Source organism: Crassostrea angulata, chromosome 5 (genome assembly GCF_025612915.1).
Source record: "Crassostrea angulata isolate pt1a10 chromosome 5, ASM2561291v2, whole genome shotgun sequence".
Lineage (NCBI taxonomy): Eukaryota > Metazoa > Mollusca > Bivalvia > Ostreida > Ostreidae > Magallana > Magallana angulata.
The window spans coordinates 12,202,111-12,226,135 of NC_069115.1; the positions used below are offsets into that span (position 1 = coordinate 12,202,111).

Sequence of the window (24,025 nt, forward strand, 5' to 3'; positions counted from 1 at the left end):
AGCAATATGCACACGTCTGATATATGTTCAACTGATCTGCAAAAGAACAACTTCCTATCTTGAAAACTGTAGGAATAGTTATCCGTATAATGAGGTTACCCTATATGCAATATTTTGCTAAAAATTGACTAACTTCATAAGCTGGTATTTTATTCACAAATTATCAGTAATCAAATTCCTAGCAATAAGCACACCTCTGATATATGTATAATTGATCTGCAAAAGAACAACTTCTTATCTTAAAAACTGTAAGAGGAGTTATCCGTACAATGAGGGTACGCTATATGCAATATTTTGCCAAAAAATGATAAATTCAAAAGCTGGTATTTTTTTCATGAATTATCAGTAACCAAAATCCTAGCAAAAAGCACACCTCTGATATATGTATAACTGATCTGCAAAAGAAAAAATTCCTATCTTGAGAACTGTAGGAGGACTTATCCGTACAATGAGGGTACCCTATATGCAATATTTTGCCAAAAATGACTAAGTTAAAAAGCTGGTATTTTCTTCATAAATTATCGAAAATCAAAATCCTAGCAATATGCATACCTCTGATATATGTTTAATTGATCTGCAAAAGAACAACTTCCTATTTTGAAAACTGTAGGAGGACTTGTCCGTACAATGAGGGTACCCTATATGCAATATTTTGCTAAAAAATGACCAAGTTCAAAAGCTGGTATTTTTTTCATAAATTATCGAAAATCAAAATCCTAGCAATATGCATACCTCTGATATATGTTTAATTGATCTGCAAAAGAACAACTTCCTATTTTGAAAACTGTAGGAGGACTTATCCGTACAATGAGGGTACCCTTTATGTGCAATATTTTGCAAAAAAATGACCAAGTTCAAAAGCTGGTATTTTTTCATAAATTATCGAAATTAAAAAAAAAAATACAAAAAAAAAAATACATTAGTCAACTTTAAAAAAAATAGAAAATGTTATTTATCACATAAGTAATAAAATTACAATTCATTACAAATTTGCTCACCTAATTCTTAAAAAGTTTTGAATTTCAATTGAAAATTTAAGTTTATAGTAATATCTTAGGAGTTTAATTTTTTTTAGATTTTTTTTCTCTATTTATATGGAAATAAATATTAAAATTATCATTGTGTTTAATTCTATATATTGTATACTGCTGATAACCACTCTGTCTCTTATTATCAATTTCATCTAAAATTCACAAGGGTCCAAATGACACGGGCCGAAAAGATCAGGGGTAGATAAAGGAAAGCACCCAATCACGTTGTTTACAAAGTGAAAGTAGTTCACTAGTTGGTTTAAAATAACTTTTGATTGTAGATGTACTTATCGCTCGATTATGAAGTTTTGTTTCTACAAGATCAAACATTTGTGCATTGTCAATTTTCGATATGGATACAAAATAATATATTTCGCAGGCTAGTACATTTCATAACCAAATTGAGTATGCAAGCCCAGCTATCGCATGTGTCTCGGTGCTAGTGTATTCATCCGCTGAAACCGAGACATATTGTTTTCAATAAAATGTGAACATTTTTAAAGACGGCAACCATTTCGAATCTGCAAACTTGTTTTGTTGACGTACAGTTCTGCTCGAAATTGAAGTATGTCATCTATTTTTCTTCAAACACATACGAAAACTTTGCACTCATTTGAGTTGTTTGGCTCCTAAAAATGTAACTTCCGGACGTACGATCCCTAGATGGCTTTCGAGCTTCGCTCGACGCCATAAAAATGTTATATTGTTGTTTGTTGATTTTAAGAAAGCATTTGACACTGTTGAAAGAATTGTCTATAACGTTGGTATTAGAGTAAAATTGTTGAATTTTATTCGTAGCATGTATAATAATATCAATCATGTGTTAATTCAGCGGGAAAGTTATCTGAATTTTTTAAAATGAACACAGGACTTTTACAGGGAGAAGTGCTATCTCCAATATTGTTTTCATTACATGTGAATGTTTTTGAAATGGAATTTTTGTGTAAAGGTAACATACCGATACACATTCAAGAGTTAAATCTATTTGTTTTAATGTACGCAGATGACATGGTTATTTTCCCCGAAACTGCACATGAGCTACAGGAAATGTTAAATACATTATATTCTTATACATCTGTATGGGATAATTGTCATTTTTATAAATGGTGGTAAAATTCACAATAATGAAAGGTGGCATTTAAATGGCGAGCCAATATGGAGGTTGTCGATAGCTTTACATACCAGGGCCTTTTGTTACAATATAATGGAAAGTTTAACAATACACAGAAACAGTTGGCTAGCCAAGGGAGAAAATCCATGTTTTCTTTAAAGTAAAAAACAAGTCAATTGTATCTGAACACAGAAACAATGCTGTCAATTTTTGAAACTTATATTGCTAGTATATTAAATTATGGCTGTGAGATATGGGGCATGCATGCTGCAAATGATATAGAAAAAGTACATTTAGAATACATTAAATTTGTGTTAAGTTTGAAGAAGAATACAAACACTGCAATTGTATATTTTGAAACTGGGAGGCTCATATGAAACTATACGAATGTTTAGAATATTCAAATTTTAGTTCAAATTGTTACAAAGTCAGAATTGTATTTTGCAGTCCTGTTACAAAATGTTGTATAATGATTGTGAATCGTATTTGGCACCTGCTGAAAACTGAGTTAGGGTAATTAAAAATAAACCTTTTTAAATAGGTCTAGGGCATATATGGTATGAACAGGAATATATACATTGTGCAACCTACTTTCCTATAATTAAGCAAAGAATCATTGATCACTTTACTCAACAACTTGTAGAACAGATTAATTCCTCGTCTCGAAGATATTTTTACAAGCACATTATTGATCAGTTTTCATTCCAATATTATTTAACAAAATCAATACATTCTACATATAAGAAACAAAGTGCAAGAATTAGATTGTCAACTCATAGATTTGCAATTGAAAGTGGACAACACACTAATGTACCAAAGGAAAGACGCTTATGTAAATTTTGTTGAGATATTGAAGATGAATTCCATTTTGTTTTGAAATGTCGACAGTATAGAGAAATCCGAGTAAAATATGCATAAGAAATATTATTGGAAAAAACCTTTTGTATACAAATTTATACAATTATTAAAAATTGAAAAAATTAAAAAAGTGTTCAAAATTATAAAGAACTGTGTAATTTGGGGAAGTATCTCCACCTAGCTTTTAATATTCACGATAATTAAGAAAATTTCTCTGGGTTTTTTTTTCGCCTGTTAGTAAAATTTTATTATATATACTTTGTCAGTGTACTTTACATGTACATGTACCATACCATTATTTCAAAATTGCTATTAATTATATGTAACAACCTATGTCATAAGATGTATGTCTTGTGCATATAAAGAATGATGCTATTGCTTTAAAAACCAGCAAATTAACGATATTAAATACATATAGTAATATGTTTCTTGTAGGTGAATATTATCAAACACGTTCTAGACAAATTATGTAATAAATAGCAATATTATTCACCAGCCGAAAAAAATTTCGTAAAGTTTAACTTACTGAGTTGTGGCAATAAAAACACAGAAAATGTAAGCAGTCAGGTCTGCTTCCAAACAAGTTTCAGCTTTCCTAGCCTAATGGTTTTGAGAAGAAGATTTTTCAAGATTAACTACATGTATATATATTCATATGTAAAAAGTATACCCCCATTGTGGCCCCAACCTATGTAAAACTTCGACCCACCATTGTGACCCCACCCTACCCCCGGGGGTCATGATTTTCACAACTTGGAATTTTCACTACCTGAGGATGCTTCCACACAAGTTTCAGCTTTCCTAACCAATTGGTTTTGAGAAGAAGATTTACTCTATATATTCCTATGTAAAAATTCAACCCCCATTGTGGCTCCACCCTACCCTTGGGAGTCATGATTTTCACAACCTTGAGTTAACACTACCTGGGGATGCTTCCATTAAAACTTATAATCAAAGGCCTGAAGGGCCACAATGGCGTCGAGTTAAAGTTAATTTGAAGAGTAAAAACCTAAATAATTTTTTAAACAAGTGAAAAGCTGTCAATGAGACAGCTAACTGGGTTTTCTTTTTATATGTGAACTGTATCCATAATCCATGTCAACCCATATCCAGTGAAATAAAGTACCTCATATGCAATATTTTGCTAAAAAAAGACTAAGTTCAAAAGCTGGTATTTTTTTCATAAATAATCAGAAATAAAAATCCTAAAAATATTCACACCTCTGATACATGTACAATTAATCTGCAAAAGAACAACTTTTTATCTATAAAACTGTAGGAATAGTTATCCGTACAATGAGGTAACCCTATATGCAATATTTTGCTAAAAATTGACTTAACTTCAAAAGCTGGTATTTTTTTCATAAATTATCAGTAACCAAATTACAAGCAATTTTTTTTCATAAATTATCAGTAACCAAACTCCTAGCAATAAGCACACCTCTGATATATGTATAACTGATCTGCAAAAGAAAAATGTCCTATCTTGAGAACTGTAGGAGGAGTTATCCGTACAATGAGGGTACCCTATATGCAATATTTTGCCAAAAATGACTAAGTTCAAAAGCTGGTATTTTTTTCATAAATTATCGAAAATCAAAATCCTAACAATATGCATACCTCTGATATATGTGTAATTGATCTGCAAAAGAACAACTTCCTGTTTTGAAAACTGTAGGAGGACTTATCCGTACAATGAGGGTACCCTATATGCAATATTTTGCCAAAAAATGACAAAGTTCAAAAGCTGGTATTTTTTTCATAAATTATCAAAAATCAAAATCCTAGCAATATGCATACCTCTGATATATGTACAACTGATCTGCAAAAGAACAACTTCCTATTTTGAAAACTGTAGGAGGACTTATCCGTACAATGAGGGTACCCTATATGCAATATTTTGCCAAAAAATGACCAAGTTCAAAAGCTGGTATTTTGTTTTCCATAAATTATCCAAAAAAAATTTTTTCAAAAAAAATAGAAAATGTTATTTATCACATAACTAATAAAATTACAATTCATTACAAATTTGCTCACCTAATTCTTAAAAAGTTTTGAATTTCAATTGAAAATTTAAGTTTATAGTAATATCTTAGGAGTTAAAATTTTTTTAGATTTTTTTTCTCTATTTATATGGAAATAAATATTAAAATTATTATTGTGTTTAATTCTATATATTGTATACTGCTGATAACCACTCTGTCTCTTATTATCAATTTCATCTAAAATTCACAAGGATCCAAATGACACGGGCCGAAAAGATCGGGGGTAGATAAAAGAAAGCACCCATTCACGTTGTTTACAAAGTGAAAGTAGTTCACTAGTTGGTTTATGTAGATGTACTTATCGCTCGATTAGGAAGTTTTGTTTCTACAAGATCAAACATTTGTGCATTGTCAATTTTCGATATGGATACAAAATCATCTATTTTGCAGGCTAGTACATTTCATAACCAAATTGAGTATGTAAGCCCAGCTATCGCATGTGTCTCGGTGCTAGTGTATTCATCCGCTGAAACCGAGACATATTGTTTTCAATAAAATGTGAACATTTTTAAAGACGGCAACCATTTCGAATCTGCAAACTTGTTTTGTTGACGTACAGTTCTGCTCGAAATTGAAGTATGTCATCTATTTTTCTTGAAAAACATACGAAAACTTTGCACTCATTTGAGTTGTTTGGCTCCTAAAAATGTAACTTCCGGACGTACGATCCCTAGATGGCTTTCGAGCTTCGCTCGACGCCATAAAAATGACACTATTGTAAGGTATTGTAAAACAAATCTTATACTGAGAGTTTCGTCATTATTCATTAAATATATATTTTTGACGATTTTTTTTTCAGTTGGTCCATGAAATTTTAATTGAAGTGCAATATTTCTTATTACATATAATTTTTATACATGTAGATGAAGTACTGATAGGATCACTGTACACAACTGTGTATCCTTGAAACTGTAATTTTCACCCAATCTACGTAAATTATACCCAGAAAAAATAATAAATTAACAGTAACAATTTTAAACTTTTCATTTTATTTTATTCACGCCATCTTGCAAAATGTTCTCATTAGACCGTGCTGCTTTCACTGAAAGTATTTACATGTAAAAGATAATAAGCATATGGGCTATATCACCTCCCACAATTTATAGAAAGTTCCAACTCTTGTGAACTTAACCCCGACTTTGCCCACAGAGCTATCACATGTTATTCAATATTAGTTATAGCAATATACATTGAACCATTAGTAAGAATAACTTCCTTTTATACAAGAATTACAAAACATTGAAGATTAATTGTCATACTGTACACATCAAATCATATTATTTTCAGCTTTGGACACTACTCGTACATTCATATTAAAAAAATTATGGAAGGAGATCATTAAATTTTTTAAAAGATGACATTAAACACAAATAATAATCAAAACCTTGCAAATGTTTGAATTCCAAAATAGTATCTTTCAGATGACTTTCTGACAGAAAGACGGAGTTTAAACTATATGTTGTTTAGAAAAACTTCAAAGTGGATTATAATTAATATTTTCAAAATAAATTTTGGATTGAACTGAGCACTTCATGTTTTCCTTGATAGTAGAGCATGTATGGATCTGATCATCTCATGCTTTGTTTTTAGGTGGTGTTGCAAATGCATTACACTTTCGAATTGGGCTGAACAAATCTTGCACGCATGTAGCGAACTTTCTTTGCATACATCCAGTATGTAGCTGTTGCCTGCTTTGAAGAAGACCCTGACCTTCACACAAGATGCACTGTGCTTTGTGTTGCTGGCATATCCCTCACAGTTACAATCTATTGGGTTCATGGCCCTGTGTCGAAAGAAGTGATTGGCATTATAAAATCTTTTGTAACAAATCTTGCAATAAAACATTTCACTAGAATGGATTTTCATATGCAGCTTTAAATGGAGACCGTTGCTGAATTTTTTTCTACACAGAAGACAAGGCAGACTACGGACTGGAACATGAGAGTTCATGTGAAGCCCAATGTTGCCGAGGCTCCTGAAAACTTTTCCACATATGAAACACTTGAAACCCTTCTGTTTGACTTCCTGTATATGGTTATTCCTCATGTGAGATTTCATAAGGAAAATTCTAGAGAAACACCTTGAGCAGACCGGGCAACGATGAATTTTCTGAGTTGACATTTGCTTCCTCAAACTTATTTTTAACTTTAAGAACTTCCTGCATTTTATGCATCCATTGTTTGTACCAATGGAAGATGGACTTTCAAAATTTCTTTGATAGAACTGCCCACAAAATCTGCACGTCTTAGCTACCTCTTGAGAACACCCATTCTTTCGATGCTTTTTTAATAGAGACTGGTTGGAAAAAAGCTTGTCACATATTGGGCATGTGTATATAGCTAGAGCACGTGCCCTTTCAGGTATCTTGTGAGCTTGCATGTGCTCCTTAAATGCAGAAATCTCTTCATAATTCTCTCTGCAAACTGAGCAGCGGTACCTCAAACTCCTTTGAAGAGCCTCTTTGTTGTTTTCCAAGTGAACACAAACATTGAGCCGCTGTGAAGAATTAAACAAGGTGGAACATTTTTCACAATTGAACATTATTTCTGTTAGCATTACGCCATGAGATTTGCAGTGTAGCCCCAAGTCTTCGCACGGAGTTTGCTTTAAACAGATTGGACATGCTTCTGTAATCAAAGACCCTTTAAACTCCTGACACGGCTTCTGACGTTTCTCCGGTTGCCTTCTGTTGAAACTGCTGTGCTCCCTAAGATGCCAGTTCAGTTCTTCTGCTTCTGCAAATGCCTCATCACAGAATCCACATTTAAAAAATTTTCCAGACATCTCTAAAAATTTGTTAATACTTTCCTCTTCATCCTCCTCCTAAAAATATAACATGCTTAATGTGAAAATAAAATTTTAAAGGGGCGTGGTCACGATTTTAGTCAAAATTATTTTTTTGATTTTAATGTTTACAATGCTTTGGTTAGGCATTTTTAATAGGCAATCAAAGTTTGAGTGTCACTCATTCAGTTATAAGCGAGTTAAAGAGCTTAATATTCTTTGCTATGTAAACAAAGCTTTTGGTTACATTTAGAATGTTGAAATAAAATTCAAGTGAATGTGTTATCGCAAATCTTACATGAAAGTATTCGCTACGACCGATGTAGCATTGCGTTGAGTGATGACACTTTCTAATCGGTGTGTATTTCAATTGTGATTTGAAATAAAGATTCTGATTGGTGCATTTATATAGACCCGCCCATTTATCAAATGCATGTTGAGAACATGATGCTAACACGTGGAAAGATATGTCGGAGAAAGAAAACATCTCATAAAGTTGTACTAGCAAGTTAAAATTTACGTACAGAGTTATTTGATAACAAACGGGGAGATGTTCACGTACATGTGTAAAATATTAATGAAGAGAAAAAGAAAAAGTTCCCTAAAAGCAGGGATCGGCGCATATAGATTATCAGTCACAGAATAAGATTGTACTTCGCTTACGAATAATGTCATTCAGTTCATTGTGAAAAAAATCGCCAGAAACTGTTTAGTGAACAAATAAATTTTACGTTAGCGTTCATAATGAACCATATACTGTATATATGGAAAATCGCATGAGTTGAACTGTTTTTCCTCATAAAAAACTTGTTGCAAAATGTAGATCCACGGGAAAATTCGGGTTGACACGCCGTGAAATCCATTAGACGTTTTACAGCATATGTCTTCACTGTTTTATTTACAATAAATATGTACTGAAATCTTTGAAACATCGTCAACAGCTCCGCAAAATGAAGATGTGTGGTTTGTTTATATACATTGAAAACTGTAAAATGGCGACTCGATCTGCACGTGAATTATACAATCCGAGGTCGATTAGCGTGTCAGTGTCAACATCAGAAGTAAATATTGTGTGATGAATATCGAAGAACATATAATAAAATGAATGTTTATACAGACTAAGTGAGTTACAAAATAATGTTGATCACAGATCAGTCCAAAATTGAACACTTTTACATGCCGTAAAATTCAATTTTTTGGTATGTTTGAAAACACATGCACACTTGTAGTTCTAAGTGTGTCATATTAATCAGTCAAAGTTCAACAAAATGCAATATAGCTATGTAATATCTATTGTCAGTATCTGTTGTGAATTCTTTGGAATAAGCTACAACAAAATAAATATAGCCTCATCTTAAATTGATGCGTTTAACAGCTAAAAGGATTTGAATTTTTCGATGAAGTATGTATTATATTTAAAAATGAATTGGGGATTGAACCTGTTTTAACACCGTGTTTTTGACAATTGTTTACACCAAAAAAGAAGATGCGATTATTGTGAGAACTCTTACTCAATTATTGCAGAAACGACACAAATACCACGTCAGCAGGTATGGGTGGGCGGGTACTAAAACGGCCAATGAAAATGCTTGTTTATATAACTGCAACTCGCAATCCCGATAATGTCGTCACTCAACGCATCAGTTTATCACTCGCAGCGTATACACCCGTGTAAGATTTGCGATAATTGTTAGGAGCTGTTTATTGCAGCTTTGCTTGTCAAGGGTTACTGATCCACACCGCTTCTCACTCCTTTAGTGATCCCGGAGTAAACCCAGGGTTTTGATTTACTTTCTGTTAGGTTGGGTCTGATCGATACTGTATATGTGTCATTTGATACAAGTACATGAATGCATGCATAGGGAGTCAAAGTAATTAACCGTATATACAGTCCAAGAAATGTTCTACTTTCACAATTGAATGGTGAGTGAATGATGAGCGGTGAGCGCACGTTGAACAAAATTTGATGAGCGACATGAACGGCGAGCGAACACAAAGTGAACACATTGTGAACAGTGAGCGTGAACGCTTTGTGAACAGTGAGCGTGAACAGCGTGAACAGAGCATAGTGAAGAGTGCAGGAGAACGCACAGCAAACACACTGTGAACTCGTGAAAAAATGGAAAAGTAGAACATTTCAGGGACTGTATTCCTTATTAGGCCTAACAAAAAAATAGGTTTGTTTCCGCTTTCAGGCTGAAAAAAATCAGGGTCGGTAGGTCGGCTTTTTTTTTTCTTAATCTTTTTTTTCCCCTCTCCGTCTGTTCAATTGTGCATATTCAACCATTTATCTATTAAACTGGGTAAGATAAAAAAAAAACCAAACTATTTGTTGTCATTGTTTAAATGATGTGATGAACTTTTCCCCAGGCTGGTGGGAACATTTCTCGAGCTCAACTGGCACGACATGTGCTGCCATTTGTAAATAACAAACATCTACACAACACTGATGACATCTAAATAAGTTCTATAAGCGTTTTTACAACTTAAATTTAGAGGACACAATAAATTTTTTAATCGGATAAAAACGAAATTTTAACGAAAAACGGATAAAAACGGAAATTTACGAAAAAAAATCGAAATTTTTTTTGGGGTCGGCGGGTTTAAGTAAGGGTCGGTCGGGAAAGCGGAAACAAACCTATTTTTTGGTTAGGCCTTATATATGCAAATATTTTATTTTGTGATAACTCCGTTTTGTGTCAAATAGTAAGAAATAAAAAATGTCAATTTAATATTACAATTTCATTTAGTTTAAATCTGTCCAAAAAAATAAAATTTATATTTTCCATATTCTAAAGATGTGCTTCTCGCGATTTTTTGCTAATTTTAATTCCTTGTGTATAATTAGGAATCTACAGTAACCTTTTACCTTGGACATATCAACTGAGGATTGGGTTTCCTTGGAAGCTGATTGTTGTGGGGCAATATGTCTCTTCCTTGAGCTGGTCCTATCAATAACTCCTTTAATATCACTCCAACTTTTTACTGGATTAAGGGAGACTGGGCACTGATAAATAGTGTGTATTGGTGTACTTGGTGAGTCCTTGGGGAGCAGTATTGAGGTGTATCTCTTCTTACTGGATAAAGAATCATTCTGACAATGTGCATTCCCTACAGACATATGCAAACTTTCCAAAGAGGAATTAGTTATTGTTAGATTGGTCTCATTCTTGACAACATGGGAGAGTGAAGGTTCAAGAGAAAAATAAGATATGTGATGTTGGTCCCCCAAACTGGTACCAAATATGCGAAAATCATTTTCTGTATTTATCATCGTAGAACTACACTTGCTTGCTGACAACATTTGTGAATTCACTGAGTGAGACGTATTGACTTTAGACTCATTCCAACCAGTCAATCTTGCATCAGATATAACATCCTTATCGTTTTCAGTTTTTATCACAGTAGAAACTATCGGTGTACATAAAGCAGGAGATGTAGGTTGATTGTGTCCTGTCAAATCAGAATTGATTATAATGTCTTCTGTTTTTATATTCTGTGAGATGACGGATTCATTTGCAACATCATTTTCAGTTTTTGTCATTTGAGGAATTGATGTTTTATCAGTAGCAGTTGATGTACATAAAGAGGGAGACTCATTGAGTCCTATCCAATAAGAATCGTCCTCTGTTTTTATATTCTGTGAGATGTAAAAATGACTTGTATCCAATGGTCCAATATTTGAAGGGGTGGCAGTTTCTACTTGCTGCAAGAATCTGTTATGATCTGTAGCATCTTTTGACCCTGATTGCTGGGGGTCACCAGGGTGTTTTGGACGTGGCATCATAAGCTTGTCACCAGGGTGTTTTGGACGTGGCATCATAAGCTTGTCACCAGGGTGTTTTGGACGTAGCACTACAAGCTTATATCTCTTCTTCGATTCTTGCTGACTCTTAGTTGTTATACTGAGTAAATTTTTTATAACATCGGAATAACAGCTGATATCATTTTTGTTAGCATTTGAACTAACAGACCTTTGCTTCCCTTGGTCCACATCTCCTTTATCAGCACTTCTGCCTTCAGCCATGTTCAGTGGAAACTCCCTAGAGCTCATTCTCAGCAGTTTTGGAATTCAACTGACAAATGGTTTTTTGTAGTTCATCACACTGCAGCTTTTCCAAATTCCCTTATTATACGTAGATCAGGATACAATGCTATATTTTTACATGTCATCAATGTGTGTTGAGTTTCTTTGTTAACAATAAAACTTCTTTCTTGTTTGTCAGTCAATACTTCAACATTGCCTGCTTCCTGAAGAAAATTTCACTGTATGGACTTTTATACTCTAACTAGTGTGCTTAATAGTCTTTTCTGAACTTGAAGTGGGTCGCCTGAAACAAATGATGAAAACAGGATAAATATTATATCTTATCACACTAAACACTTGAATCTATAATAATTTATTGATTATATTTCGACCCCTCTCTCATAGATTATGACAATTAAGGTTTATGACAATAATTACAATATTACATTGGCCAATATTTCAATCAAGATGCAATATTTGACAGACATATGCTAAAAGGCTCCACGGGCAGTTAAAAAAAAATATTTCATTTTAACTGAAAGGACTATGTGCAGTTCTATGCTTTTTTGGGCCAAAATATTAAAGTTTTAAAAAGAGTTTTAAAATTAAGGTGGAAAGTAGTTAAAATCATATTGAAAATAAGGGTGCAAAAAATTATCACCACAGTGACGTCATAATGTAGAAATGACGTCATGAAGATTGCCTTATTTTGATTAATTGATGTTTTGTAGTGATATATGGGCGTTTCCGATGGTTTTTCGACTAGGAAACATCAAGCGCAGGCTTGCTCAAATACCATATTTTAGTATAGTGTGTATAATTATCAGAAGAAAAACATATGTTAAAATCGTACTTGAGTAGACCTAAGCTCTATACTACCGAATGCAAAATATAAAGCAAAAATGAAAATATTTTCAATTGTTTACAAATTTGCCAGAACTAGGTCATTTAGTTGACGTCATAGATGAATAGCGAATGAGCAATGGTGACTAAAATCAAGATTAATATGATAGGCATCCACTGTACAATGATTTATAAAGATTCGATTTTTTATCGACACTATTTTAAAAATGGTTAAAATTAGGGCAGATATTTGACCATATCGCACATAGTTGATTGTAGCAATGATAAAATAATACATACTATCTTTGTCTGATCACAGGCACATGAATTTTAATCAACCAGTCGCTCAATAAGCCAAATATAAAAAAAAAATTCTACCTCCTCTATATATATAAAACACACCTCTATAAATAAACACACGTGTTTTCAGGAGGTAATATATATATATATATATATATATATATATATATATATATATATATATATATATATATATATATATATATATGGCTTAATGAGCGACTGATTGATAAAAAAAATCAGGTGCCTGTGATATGTATATCAACCTTTACCATGTTAGCCAGCTGATTCAAAAGGTCTAAAGGGAAATATTTAGAAAGCTATTTATAAATAACTTTATCTTTTCACGGAATGCATAGTTCTTAAATAATTCTCTACTTACTAGGCTGTAATATAGCAAACATTGATTTTCCAAAACAACCCGTAGTGTTAAGTGTTATTTGAATACCGATCCCGACTTTAGAGAAGAGCAATTTATGCTTACAGCATGAATTGCTCACCTGCTTGGAGCAAATTAATATTCTTATAATTATAGGCACAGATCAAGGTCACTTCTACATTAGGGGGCTTGGGTGAAGGTGGGGGGATGCAGGAGATGCACAATCATGCCATGAAAATTCAAATTTATAAAATTCACTGCATAGTAAAATATCCAAAATTAAGTTTCATACCCCCTCCTAGAAAACAAAAATAACCCCAATCAGCAATACAGTCTTTTGTTATGCTCTTATTAAACACAGACAGATATTAATTATATTATACTTTTGTTAGAATCTGTTGGAATTTTTTATAAAGTTGCGCACATCATCAAATATTTGTTCATTAACAGCTAGTAAAGTATTAGTTACATTGATTACTACCATGGAATAACATTTCTACAGATAAAGGTGTGATAAAATTGTGAATGGAGTGTGTAACATTATTACGGGCCGCCAGAAGGCGGTCCGTTATTTCTTATACATTTAGATATTGTAACTGCGTTTCTGCAGGATTTTTTAAAAATAAATTTTTATTATGCCTATTTTCATGAATTATTAATAAGTAAATTTGCATGTAGAGAAATATGTTGTATGCCTTTTAAAAATATTACATATTTTTTGTTTTACTCGTGAATGTAAATAATGTAGGTCATAGATTGTCGTGTTAGGTGCATTTTTATGGAGACGATAATCCATTTTGAAAATTTTGGAATTTTTCATTCTATCGGAATCGGTATACGGGACACACTAAAGACCTGAAATACTAAATACCTGAATTACATGAAATTTTATATAAATGATATATTTGAATTTCTATGTCCTGCGTCAAATAAAATGACTTTGTGTGTGTATTTATTATATTTCCATGTGAGATGTGGTAGAAAAATATCTTGAAATGACATCTATATCAATTATTTACGAAAAATATAAAAGACCTGAAAAATTTGAATTGACCTTAAAATTTGAGTTGACCTGAGAACCTCATGCATTTGAACCATGATTATCTTCATAAACTGAGGTGTAGATAAGATTAATATTCATAATTCCATTTAGGAAAAAACCAATGATGATTCATACAACAATTATATTTTTTGCGGCCCATTTGACGCTTGCGTCAATATGTTTTGCTTGTCTCCCTTTGAAAGGCATACAGTAAAACACGGTTACAGCAAACACTATCAATAAATTGACGCTAACAGCCAAGTATTTTTCGTTCCCCGAAACGATGTTACATGTTGTTATACCCCTGTAAAACAGTTACTATATAACTCTATACGAAAAAAAATCCAGCATTTTGACTGTTGGACTGGAACTGTTAGATTGGAACTGTTAAAATCGACTGTTAAGGTCAGATGACACGTTCCTCGAGAAAAAATCGACTGTTAAAAAAGACTGTTGACCGATAACACCACATTCCGCAAAAACGTGTTCAAGATTAGAAGGGGTTTAACAAAACAGTTGTTGACTGTGTCTCGGGCAACAGTTGATCTGTCGGTTCGCCTCACAAACTGTTGCCCGCGGCCTTCGGCCTTGGGCAACAGTTTGCGAGCCGGTCCGACAGATTTTTAGCACTATGCGGCATGTGTTCGACTTGAAAATGACCCCAAACTTTTAATTTTGGGGGAAATCAACTTTTTACAATTTTACCGTTCTTCATGAAAATAAAAAGTCCCTGCAGTATTCGAACTCAGGACCTGCGGGTTGATAGACCGAAGCTACACCCACTGCGCCACAGAGATAGATACAAAACTTTGGCGAAATAAACTGTTTCACAAAGCGTTAAAATCGCCATGTTGTGACATACTGTCACAAAAAGCAGAAGTCACGAGATGTCGAGGTTCCTTAAAGATGCTTAATGATCAATAAATTAACCAATTTACTTAAAATTTTAAGCTTGATTTGTTTTGCTGTTAACAATTAGTTAGTAAAGAAAAGTTCTATATATTTTAACATTTGAATTCTGCGTATTTTCCTATATTTTTATATTCAGCTCTTCTTTTAAAGGAGATCAATACAGTCTAAACATGACCATTGCCATCGGACCCTCTTAAAATAGGAGTTCTATATGTCATATTACTTGTTCTCAAATTATAATTATTCTGAAAATGAACGTACAAGATTCAACCATATCTCTAAGTTACCGAGGTGCATATCGAATAATAATTTTGCAAAATAAAACTAATTGAAAGTTTTTACGACGTTCGCTCAGTGGTTCCCAACCCAGTTCTTCAAACAATCTTGATCTTGAAGAGTTACATCTAATGCCTGTAATATTTCTTCCAGCTTCAATCTGCACATGGACATCTTCTAATAATTTACAACTCTGGTCGGAACAATTATCACATACAATGTCTCCATTTTCTAAGACTGGTCTTATCAATATAAATGCAAGGTTGAAGGTAAAATGGGTACAAACTATATAGTTTAAAAAACTCGGTAGATAAAATAATGAGACACATACGGGCTGATGGACGGACAGGCCCAAATCAATATTCACCACTATAAGCGAAAGGGAGGGATATTTATTTCAATAGTGGTTGCAAAGTGATATTTATAAATAAATGAAATTTATTCCCAACTTCTATCGAAATGATAATTTCAAGAGTGTTTGTATTTCAATAGTGGTTACAAATTGATTCTTATAATAAAATACATTCCCAACCACTTTTGAAATAATTATTTCGTGAAATAGTTGTATTTCAATAGTGGTTGCAGCAGATCACAGATAATAGGCGATGAGCGGGGGATTTATTTATTTATTAATTTTAATTTTTTTTTTTTTGGGGGGGGGGGGGGGGGGAGAAGGGGTGTATTTTGTGCGGGTTTTTTTTTTGCTCATTAACAGTCTCACAAAAGAAAAGCTACGTTCCTGAGAAGGATTATTAGGTAATTGGTATTGTATGAGAGACATACACCTTTTAATGTTTCCAAAAATTCTTACTGTTCCTATAATAGAGTTCATGATATAAACGAACACATCTTAAAAAAAACTCAATAACCATGATTACAGTAAAAAGTGTTGAAGTATCAGTATGATTACATAGATCCAAAAGCACCTCATACACCAAAGAATCCAGTGTCTCATGAGTTGAACAAGTCCTAGTTTGGGCGCTTGTCGCCCTTTTTTAGGGTTTCTATTTAACGATATGATAGGGTCAACTCAGCGCCCTATCGCCAAGACCCCTTTGGGGCTGAGGATCCAGAGGACACACCCATGCCCCAAAGAAACCATTGTCATCTTGGGGACACAAGTCCTAGTTTGGGCGCTAGGCGCCCTGTTTAGATTCCCTATTTAACATTATGATAGGGTCAAGTGAGCGCCTTGGCGCCAAAAATCGGTGCTTATATTGCCCCTTTGGGACCGGGGACATCTGTGTCCCCAAGAATCCGGCGTCAACTGGGTGGCACAAGTCCTAGTTTGAGCGCTAGCGCCCTGTTCATATTCCTTATTTAACGCGCTATGAGGAACCTTTGTATAGTGATGGGGGCCCGTCCATCCTTAAGGTATCTGAGGCTGACTGACTGAACCATGGCTCACCTGACTCAGCCCAAACAGATTTCCCTAGGAGAGAACTACCCCTACACGGGCAACTGTAACACTCCCGTAACAAGGAACACTTGCTACACTCCTAGTAACAGTGTTACTAGAATGGGAAACGGCATCCCCCCTGACTGGTGTGCTACGTGTGCCATTGTTGTCCTCCCTGGGACCAAGTCCCCAAGAACAACTGCCTCCCATGGAGCCTGACCAGCAGTTGTGTAACTTGGGCCAACTGGGACTCCAAGGCCTCGAGCCTTGCCATCAACACAGGACCCTTCTGTACAGTCCGTGCATGTTTATCCCCAGCTGAGTCTGTATCCCTAGCTGCGCCACCACCATTACACCCCTGGGGGAGAGACACCTCTACTTACCCAGCACACCCTGATGGACAAAATGAAGATGAAAGACCGCAAAACTGGTCATTCCAGTCAGACTTGAGTCCCTCCAAGGCAATTGTATCCCTCCCTTTGGCCCTTGCTAAGCCGTCATAGTTTTGCAGCTACTCCCTCCCCCACTTTCAATTTGCTTCCAATGCCACATATTAAGCATTCTTTCAAGGTAACAATTTTATAGTCTAACTTAAGTCATTGTTTTCATAACTTTTTGATGAGATTTAATTAAAATACACATACCTGTGAAAGAAAAAATAGAGTTGAAATTGATAAAAGGGAAAATATCCATGATAACTTCATTGACACATTATAATTTTTCACTCTTAAAAGTTCACAGGAACGAAAACAAAATTCTTACGGGAATTTATAATGGAAAATGTTTACATTTTTCCACCATTCGGAACTCACTCGGAATACCTCGCACAATTTTTTCAACGTTATCTTCCAGGTTATTTCATGACTGATGCAATGCAAAATTCCCGTAGACTTTCTATTTTGGGTTGTGTATTGAAACCTGAAGCGGTAGAGGGGGCGTTTCAAAGTTTTTCTGGACATTTTTCATATTTGTGGATTAACGTAGTTTGAGTACTACGGTCTTAATGATTATCGAAATATCAAGTGAATAGTGGTGGAAGCAAAAACGCGGGACAGAGTATAAAGACTATAAACATATATATTAATTAAAATGCATTATCTATTTATTTACATGTAATCAAACATCAACATAATAGTTTATAATTTATATTTCATCATTTCCTAAAGTTTGTAATATACATGTCAGTTAAATTGTCAAGGTAACATTTTATCCCAAAAGTTATTGGCCTGTGACATATGCAAACCTCGCTGCAGCTCCACGAGAATTTGGGTTCACTGACCGTGTGGAACTTCCTCGAGCTCGGTCCGTCAATCTGAATTTTCCTTGGAGCTACAGTTTACTAAAGCACCTTCTTCAAGCTTTCAAGAATTCGAGCATTGATCACAACGTAAAATGTTTACTAAAAATAGTTCATAAATGTTTAAATTTAGATACAGACCAATTTTCCTACTGACCAAAAAAATCCACAAGAGGCCCATAGGCCATATCGTTCACCTGAACAACATTAAAAACTTATAAAAATGACACTATTCAAAGATATTTTAAAATAAATCTTATACGTAACGTTTCATCATTATTCATTAAATAACAATTTTTGAGGATTTTTTTTTTTGTTAGTTGGTCCATGAAATTTTAAAAATATTCATTGAAGCGCAATTTCTAATTATATATACATGCATATAAAGTATTGGTATGATCACTGTCCACAACTATGTATCCTTGAAACTGTGATTTTCACCTAATATACGTAAATTTATGCCCAGAAAAAAAAAAATCAACAGTAACATTTTCAAATTCTTCTTTTTTTATATCTTATTCACGCCAAGAAAACATCTTGCAAAACTTTCTCATTAGATTTTGCTGCTTTCACTGAAAGTATTTGAAAAATAATAGGCATATGGGCTTATCACTCCCCACAATTTATAGAAAGGTCTAACTCTTGTGAACTTAACCCCAACTTTGCCCACAGAGCTATCACATGTTATTCATGATTAGTTCTATCAATATACATTGAACCATTAGTAAGAATAACTTAATTTTATACAAGGATGACAAAACATTGAAGATTAATTGTTCATATTTTATATTTCAAATCATATTATTTTCAGCTCTTGACCTCTACTCGTATATTAACATAAAAAAAATTACGGAAGGAGTTCATTAAATTTATCAAAGATGACATTAAACACAAATAATAATCAAAACATTGCAAAAAGTTTGAATCCCAAAAATAGTATATTACAGATGACTTTCTGACAAAAAGATGGAGTCTAGACTAGGTTTCTTGGAAAAACTTCAAAGTGGGTTGGAATTTATATTTTCAAAAATTAATTTTGGATTGAACTGAGCACTACATGTTTTACTTATTGCATGAATGGTTTTGATAATATCATGCCTTGTTTTTAGGTGGTGTTGCAAATGCACTACACTTTCAAATTGGGCCCAACAAATCTTGCACACATGTAGCGGACTTTCTTTGCAACCATCCAGTATGTAGATGCTGCCTGCTTTGAAGAAGACCCTGACCTTCATACAAGATGCACTGTGCTTTGTGTTGCTGGCATATCTCTCACAGTTGCACTCTATTGGGTTCATGGCCCTGTGTCGAAAGAAGTGATTGGCATTATAAAATCTCTTGTAACAAATCTTGCAGTATAACATTTCACTAGAATGGATTTTCATATGCAGCTTTAAATGGAGACTGTCGCTGAATTTTTTATTACATAGAAGACAAGACAGACTACGGACTGGAATATGAGAGTTCATGTGAAGCCGAATATTGCAGAGGTTCATGAAAAATTTCCCACATATGAAACACTCGAAACCCTTCTGTTCGACTTCCTGTATATGGTTATTCCTCATGTGAGATTTCCAAAGGAAAATTCTAGAGAAACACCTTGAGCAGACCGGGCAACGATGAATTTTCTGAGTTGACATTTGCTTCCTCAAACTTATTCTTAACTTTAAGAACTTCCTGCATTTAATGCATCCGTTGTTTGTATCATTGGTAGATTGACGTTTACGATTTCTTTGATAGAACTGCCCACAAAATCTGCACTTCACTACCTTGTCTTGCCATAAGTATTCAATTCCCCTTTGAGAACACCTATTCTCAAGATGCTTTTCCAATAGAGACTGGTTGGAAAAGAGCTCGTTACACATTGGGCATGTATACACAGCTATAGCACTGGCCCTTTCAGGTATATTGTGAGTTTGCATGTGGTCTTTAAATACAGAAATCTCTTCATAATACTCTCTGCACACTGAACAGTGGTACTTCAAACTCCTTTGAAGAGCCTCTTTGTTGTTTTCCAAGTGAACACAAACATTATGCCGCTGTGAAGAACTAAACAAGGTAGAACATTTGTCACAATTGAACATTATTTCTTTTAGCTGCACGCCATGAGATTTGCAGTGTAGCCCCAAGTCTTTGCATGGAGTTTGCTTTAAACAGATTGGACATGCTTCTGTAAACAAAGACCCTACAAACTCCTGACAAAGTTTCTGGTGTTTTTCCAGTTGCTTTCTGGTGGAACATTGGATTTTGCAGTGAGTGCAGTGTAAACTACTGTGCACCTTAAGGTGCCAGCTGAGTTCTTTTGGTTTTGCAAATGCCTCATCACAGAATCCGCATTTAAAAAATTTTCCAGACATCTCTAAAAATGTGTTAACACAGTCTTCTTCATTCTCATCCTGGAAATATAACATGTATAAAGTGAAAATAAAAATTTATTGATTTCATATAGAGGAAGGAAAACTACACTGAACACTGGCAGAGTTACTTAATTGATCCATATAGCTTGATCTTGTCCCATGTCAAGCTTTATATGTCTCATTTGATACAAGTATATGAATGCATGTATAGGGAGACAATTTATTTACTGCATACAGACCCAAAATGTTATACTTTCCCACTTGAATGGTACCGTGGAAAAACCTGTGACCGCTATATGAATGATTTGTTCGGAGTGCCTTGGGAGTTATCCTTACATTGTGTTATGTCAGTAATCGGGACCAAAATTCTTAATAAACTACATGTATGTATTGTAATTAGCCTAAATGTAATATTATCTGACTGAATGATAAGTGAACGCTGTAACGAACGGTGAGTGCAAGGTGCACGCTTTGTGAATTCACAGTGCACGCATTGTGAACAGCTAACGTGAATGAAGTGGAGCGAAGTGGGGAACACACGGTCAACGTACTGTGGGCGCAGGGTGAACGCACTGGAAAATGGGAAAGTAGAATGTTCAGGGAATGTATTTCTAATTTTGTGCGAGTACTTAATTTTGCGATTACAGTAATCCTTTTTGCATGAAATGAAATTGTAAGAAATAAAATCACGAAACTCCATATTATTGTCACAGTTTCAATTAGTTTAAATTTGTCCCAAAAATTAAAAGCGAAATTTTAAAATTCCCAAGATGTATTCACATGATTTTACCCTAATATTAATTCCTTGTGTATAATTAGGAATCTACCGTAACCTATTACCTTGGACATATCAACTGAGGATTGGGTTTCCTTGGGAGCTGATTGTTGTGGGGCAATATGTCTCTTCCTTGAGTTGGTCCTATTAACGACTCCCAGAGGATGTTTCTTCCGTGAGCTGGTTCTATCATCAACTCTCAAAAAATCGACTCCTTTATCAACATCAGGCTTCTTTTCAGTTAGTTCATTTCCATCGTCCTGTCCAAGAAGTGGTGATCCTGCAGTGTTTAGTGATTCTATTTCTTTCTCCTCATCAACATCACTCGAACTTTCAACTGGAGAAAGGGAGACTGGGCACTGATAAACAGTGTGTATTGTTGTACTTGGTGAGTCCTTGGAGAGCTGTGTTGAGGTGTATCTCTTCTCTCTGGATAAAGAATCATTCTGTGAATTTGATGAAGAGGAATTACTTATTGTTACATTTTCCTCATTTTTGACGTCAACATGAGCAAGTGAAGGTTCAAGAGAAAAATAAGATATGTGATGTTGGTCCGTCCAACTTGTACCAGATATGTGAAAATCATTTTCTGTATTTATCATTGTAGAACTCCACTTGCTTCCTGACAACATTTGTGAATTTGCCCAGTGTGACATATGGACTTCAGACTCATTCCAACCAGTCAATCTTGCATCAGATATAACATACTCATTTTTTATCTCCTTACAAACCAAGACTCCTTTGGAAACCATTGATGTAGAAGAGGTAGGTGTCATCCAAGATTCTACCTGTCCAGAACAATCTGATTCAGTTGCTGCAACATTCTTTTCAGTTTTTATCACAGTAGAAACTATCGGTGTGAATAAAGCAGGAGATGCCGTAGATTGATTGTGTCCTGTCCAATCAGAATTAGTAATAATGTCTTCTGTACTTATATTTTGTGAGATGAATGATTCATTTGCAACATCATTTGTTCTTGTCATATGAGGAATTGATGTTTTATCAGTAGCAGTTGATGTACATAAAGAGGGAGACTCATTGAGTCCTATCCAATCAGAATTGTCCTCAGTTTTTATTTTCTGTGAGATGTACAAATGACTTGTATCCAATGGTCCAATATTTGAAGGAGTGGCAGTTTCTACTTGCTGCGAGAATCTGTTATGATCTGTAGCAACTTTTGACCCTGATTGCTGGGGGTCACCAGGGTGTTTTGGTCGTGGCATCATAAGCTTGTCACCAGGGTGTTTTGGACGTAGCACTACAAGCTTATATCTCTTCTTCGATTCTTGCTGACTCTTAGTTGTTATATTGAGTAAATTATTTATAACATTGGAATAACAGCTGATATCATTTTTGTTAGCATTTGAACTAGCAGACCTTTGCTTTCCTACGTCCATGTCTCCTTTATCAGCACTTCTGCCTTCAGCCATGTTCAATGGAAACTCCCTAGAGCTCATTCTCATCAGTTTTAGAATTCAACTGACTAATGTTTTTTTGTAGTTCACCATGCTGAGGATCAATTAAATAATTAAACATCTTCCTTGTTAGACAGTTAGAACTGAAACTTAATTGCCTGCTTCCAGAAGAAAATTTCACTGCGTCAGTGTATGGACTTTCATATTTAAGTTATGTGTTCTTAACTCTCCTTTCTGAACTGAATTGGGCCACCTGAAACAATTAATGAAAAGAGGAGGATTATTGTATGATCACACTTAACACTTCAACAGCTGTTCAATGAATTCCTACATTCATTACATTGTACATTGACCAATATTTCAATCAAAATGCAACATTTGACATATTAATGCCACAGTATTAAAGACTACACCGGCAGTCAAAAAATGTTGCATTTTGATTTTTTTTAAATTTGTGGCAATGACATTCTTATACAGACTATCACACAGGTGCTTGGTTGTTGGTATATTCAATGTGCATTAAAAAAAGTACTTTTTTTTAATGTACATTGAATATTCTTTTTCAACATGAATGAAACGGGGGGTTTCAGTGAATTTATTTAATGCAATACACAGAAATACATCTCAGATTACCAATCTTAATCAATTTTTTCTTCGGGAACAAATAATTAAGAACTTCACTATCCAACAACCAAGCCCCTGTGGACTATCATGCTTTCCCATGTTAGCCAGCTGACTCAAAAGGTCTACTGGAAATTATATAGAAATCTATCTACAAATAAGTCTAAAACGTTTCTTTACTTACTAGGCTGTATTGTCGGATTGATTTGGAAAATTTAGCAAACATTAATTATTAAAATTCCATAAACCCATAGTCATTCGGCAAACCTCGGCCGATTCCGTAACCTACATCAAATGAGATACGACCGAGGTGTGTCGAATGACCCGTAGCGTGAGTGTTATTTGAATACCGATCCCGACTTTAGAGAAAAGCAATGCCCATGGCTTGAATTGCTCACCTGTCTGGAACACATTACTTGTAGGAATTTTTAAAAAATGTAAAAAAAATTGTGAAATTGGTACATTCAGGATGGGTAAATATTACCATGGATACATAATATTGATGTTATTTTCCCATATCCAATTCATTCAGTAGATATTAATAACTAATTTT

The 24,025-nt window shown here is 34.3% G+C and overlaps 2 protein-coding genes across 2 annotated transcripts; both read right to left on the minus strand.

Moving 5' to 3' along the window:
- Positions 1-6,005: 6,005 nt before the first annotated feature.
- Positions 6,006-12,154, minus strand: LOC128184980 (zinc finger protein 37-like). Its single transcript, XM_052854641.1, has 2 exons — positions 10,699-12,154; positions 6,006-7,868 (listed from the first exon to the last, which is right to left on the minus strand). The coding sequence occupies exons 1-2, from the start codon at positions 11,881-11,883 to the stop codon at positions 6,576-6,578; spliced, it is 2,478 nt and encodes an 825-aa protein (XP_052710601.1). The 5' UTR covers positions 11,884-12,154; the 3' UTR covers positions 6,006-6,575.
- Positions 12,155-19,158: 7,004 nt separating this feature from the next.
- On the minus strand, positions 19,159-23,091 carry LOC128185872 (zinc finger protein 37-like). Its single transcript, XM_052855547.1, has 2 exons — positions 21,502-23,091; positions 19,159-20,700 (listed from the first exon to the last, which is right to left on the minus strand). Exons 1-2 carry the CDS (start codon positions 22,897-22,899, stop codon positions 19,303-19,305), a joined length of 2,796 nt encoding a protein of 931 aa, XP_052711507.1. The 5' UTR covers positions 22,900-23,091; the 3' UTR covers positions 19,159-19,302.
- Between the last annotated feature and the right edge of the window lie 934 nt (positions 23,092-24,025).

Coding starts and splice junctions, on each gene's coding strand:
- LOC128184980 (XM_052854641.1), bottom strand. CDS start 11,883: ATGAGCTCTAGGGAGTTTCCACTGAACATGGCTGAAGGCAGAAGTGCT. Junction 7,869..10,698: donor CCTCAGTTGATATGTCCAAG/GTAAAAGGTTAC, acceptor TTATATTTTTAG/GAGGAGGATGAAGAGGAAAG.
- LOC128185872 (XM_052855547.1), bottom strand. CDS start 22,899: ATGAGAATGAGCTCTAGGGAGTTTCCATTGAACATGGCTGAAGGCAGA. Junction 20,701..21,501: donor CCTCAGTTGATATGTCCAAG/GTAATAGGTTAC, acceptor TTATATTTCCAG/GATGAGAATGAAGAAGACTG.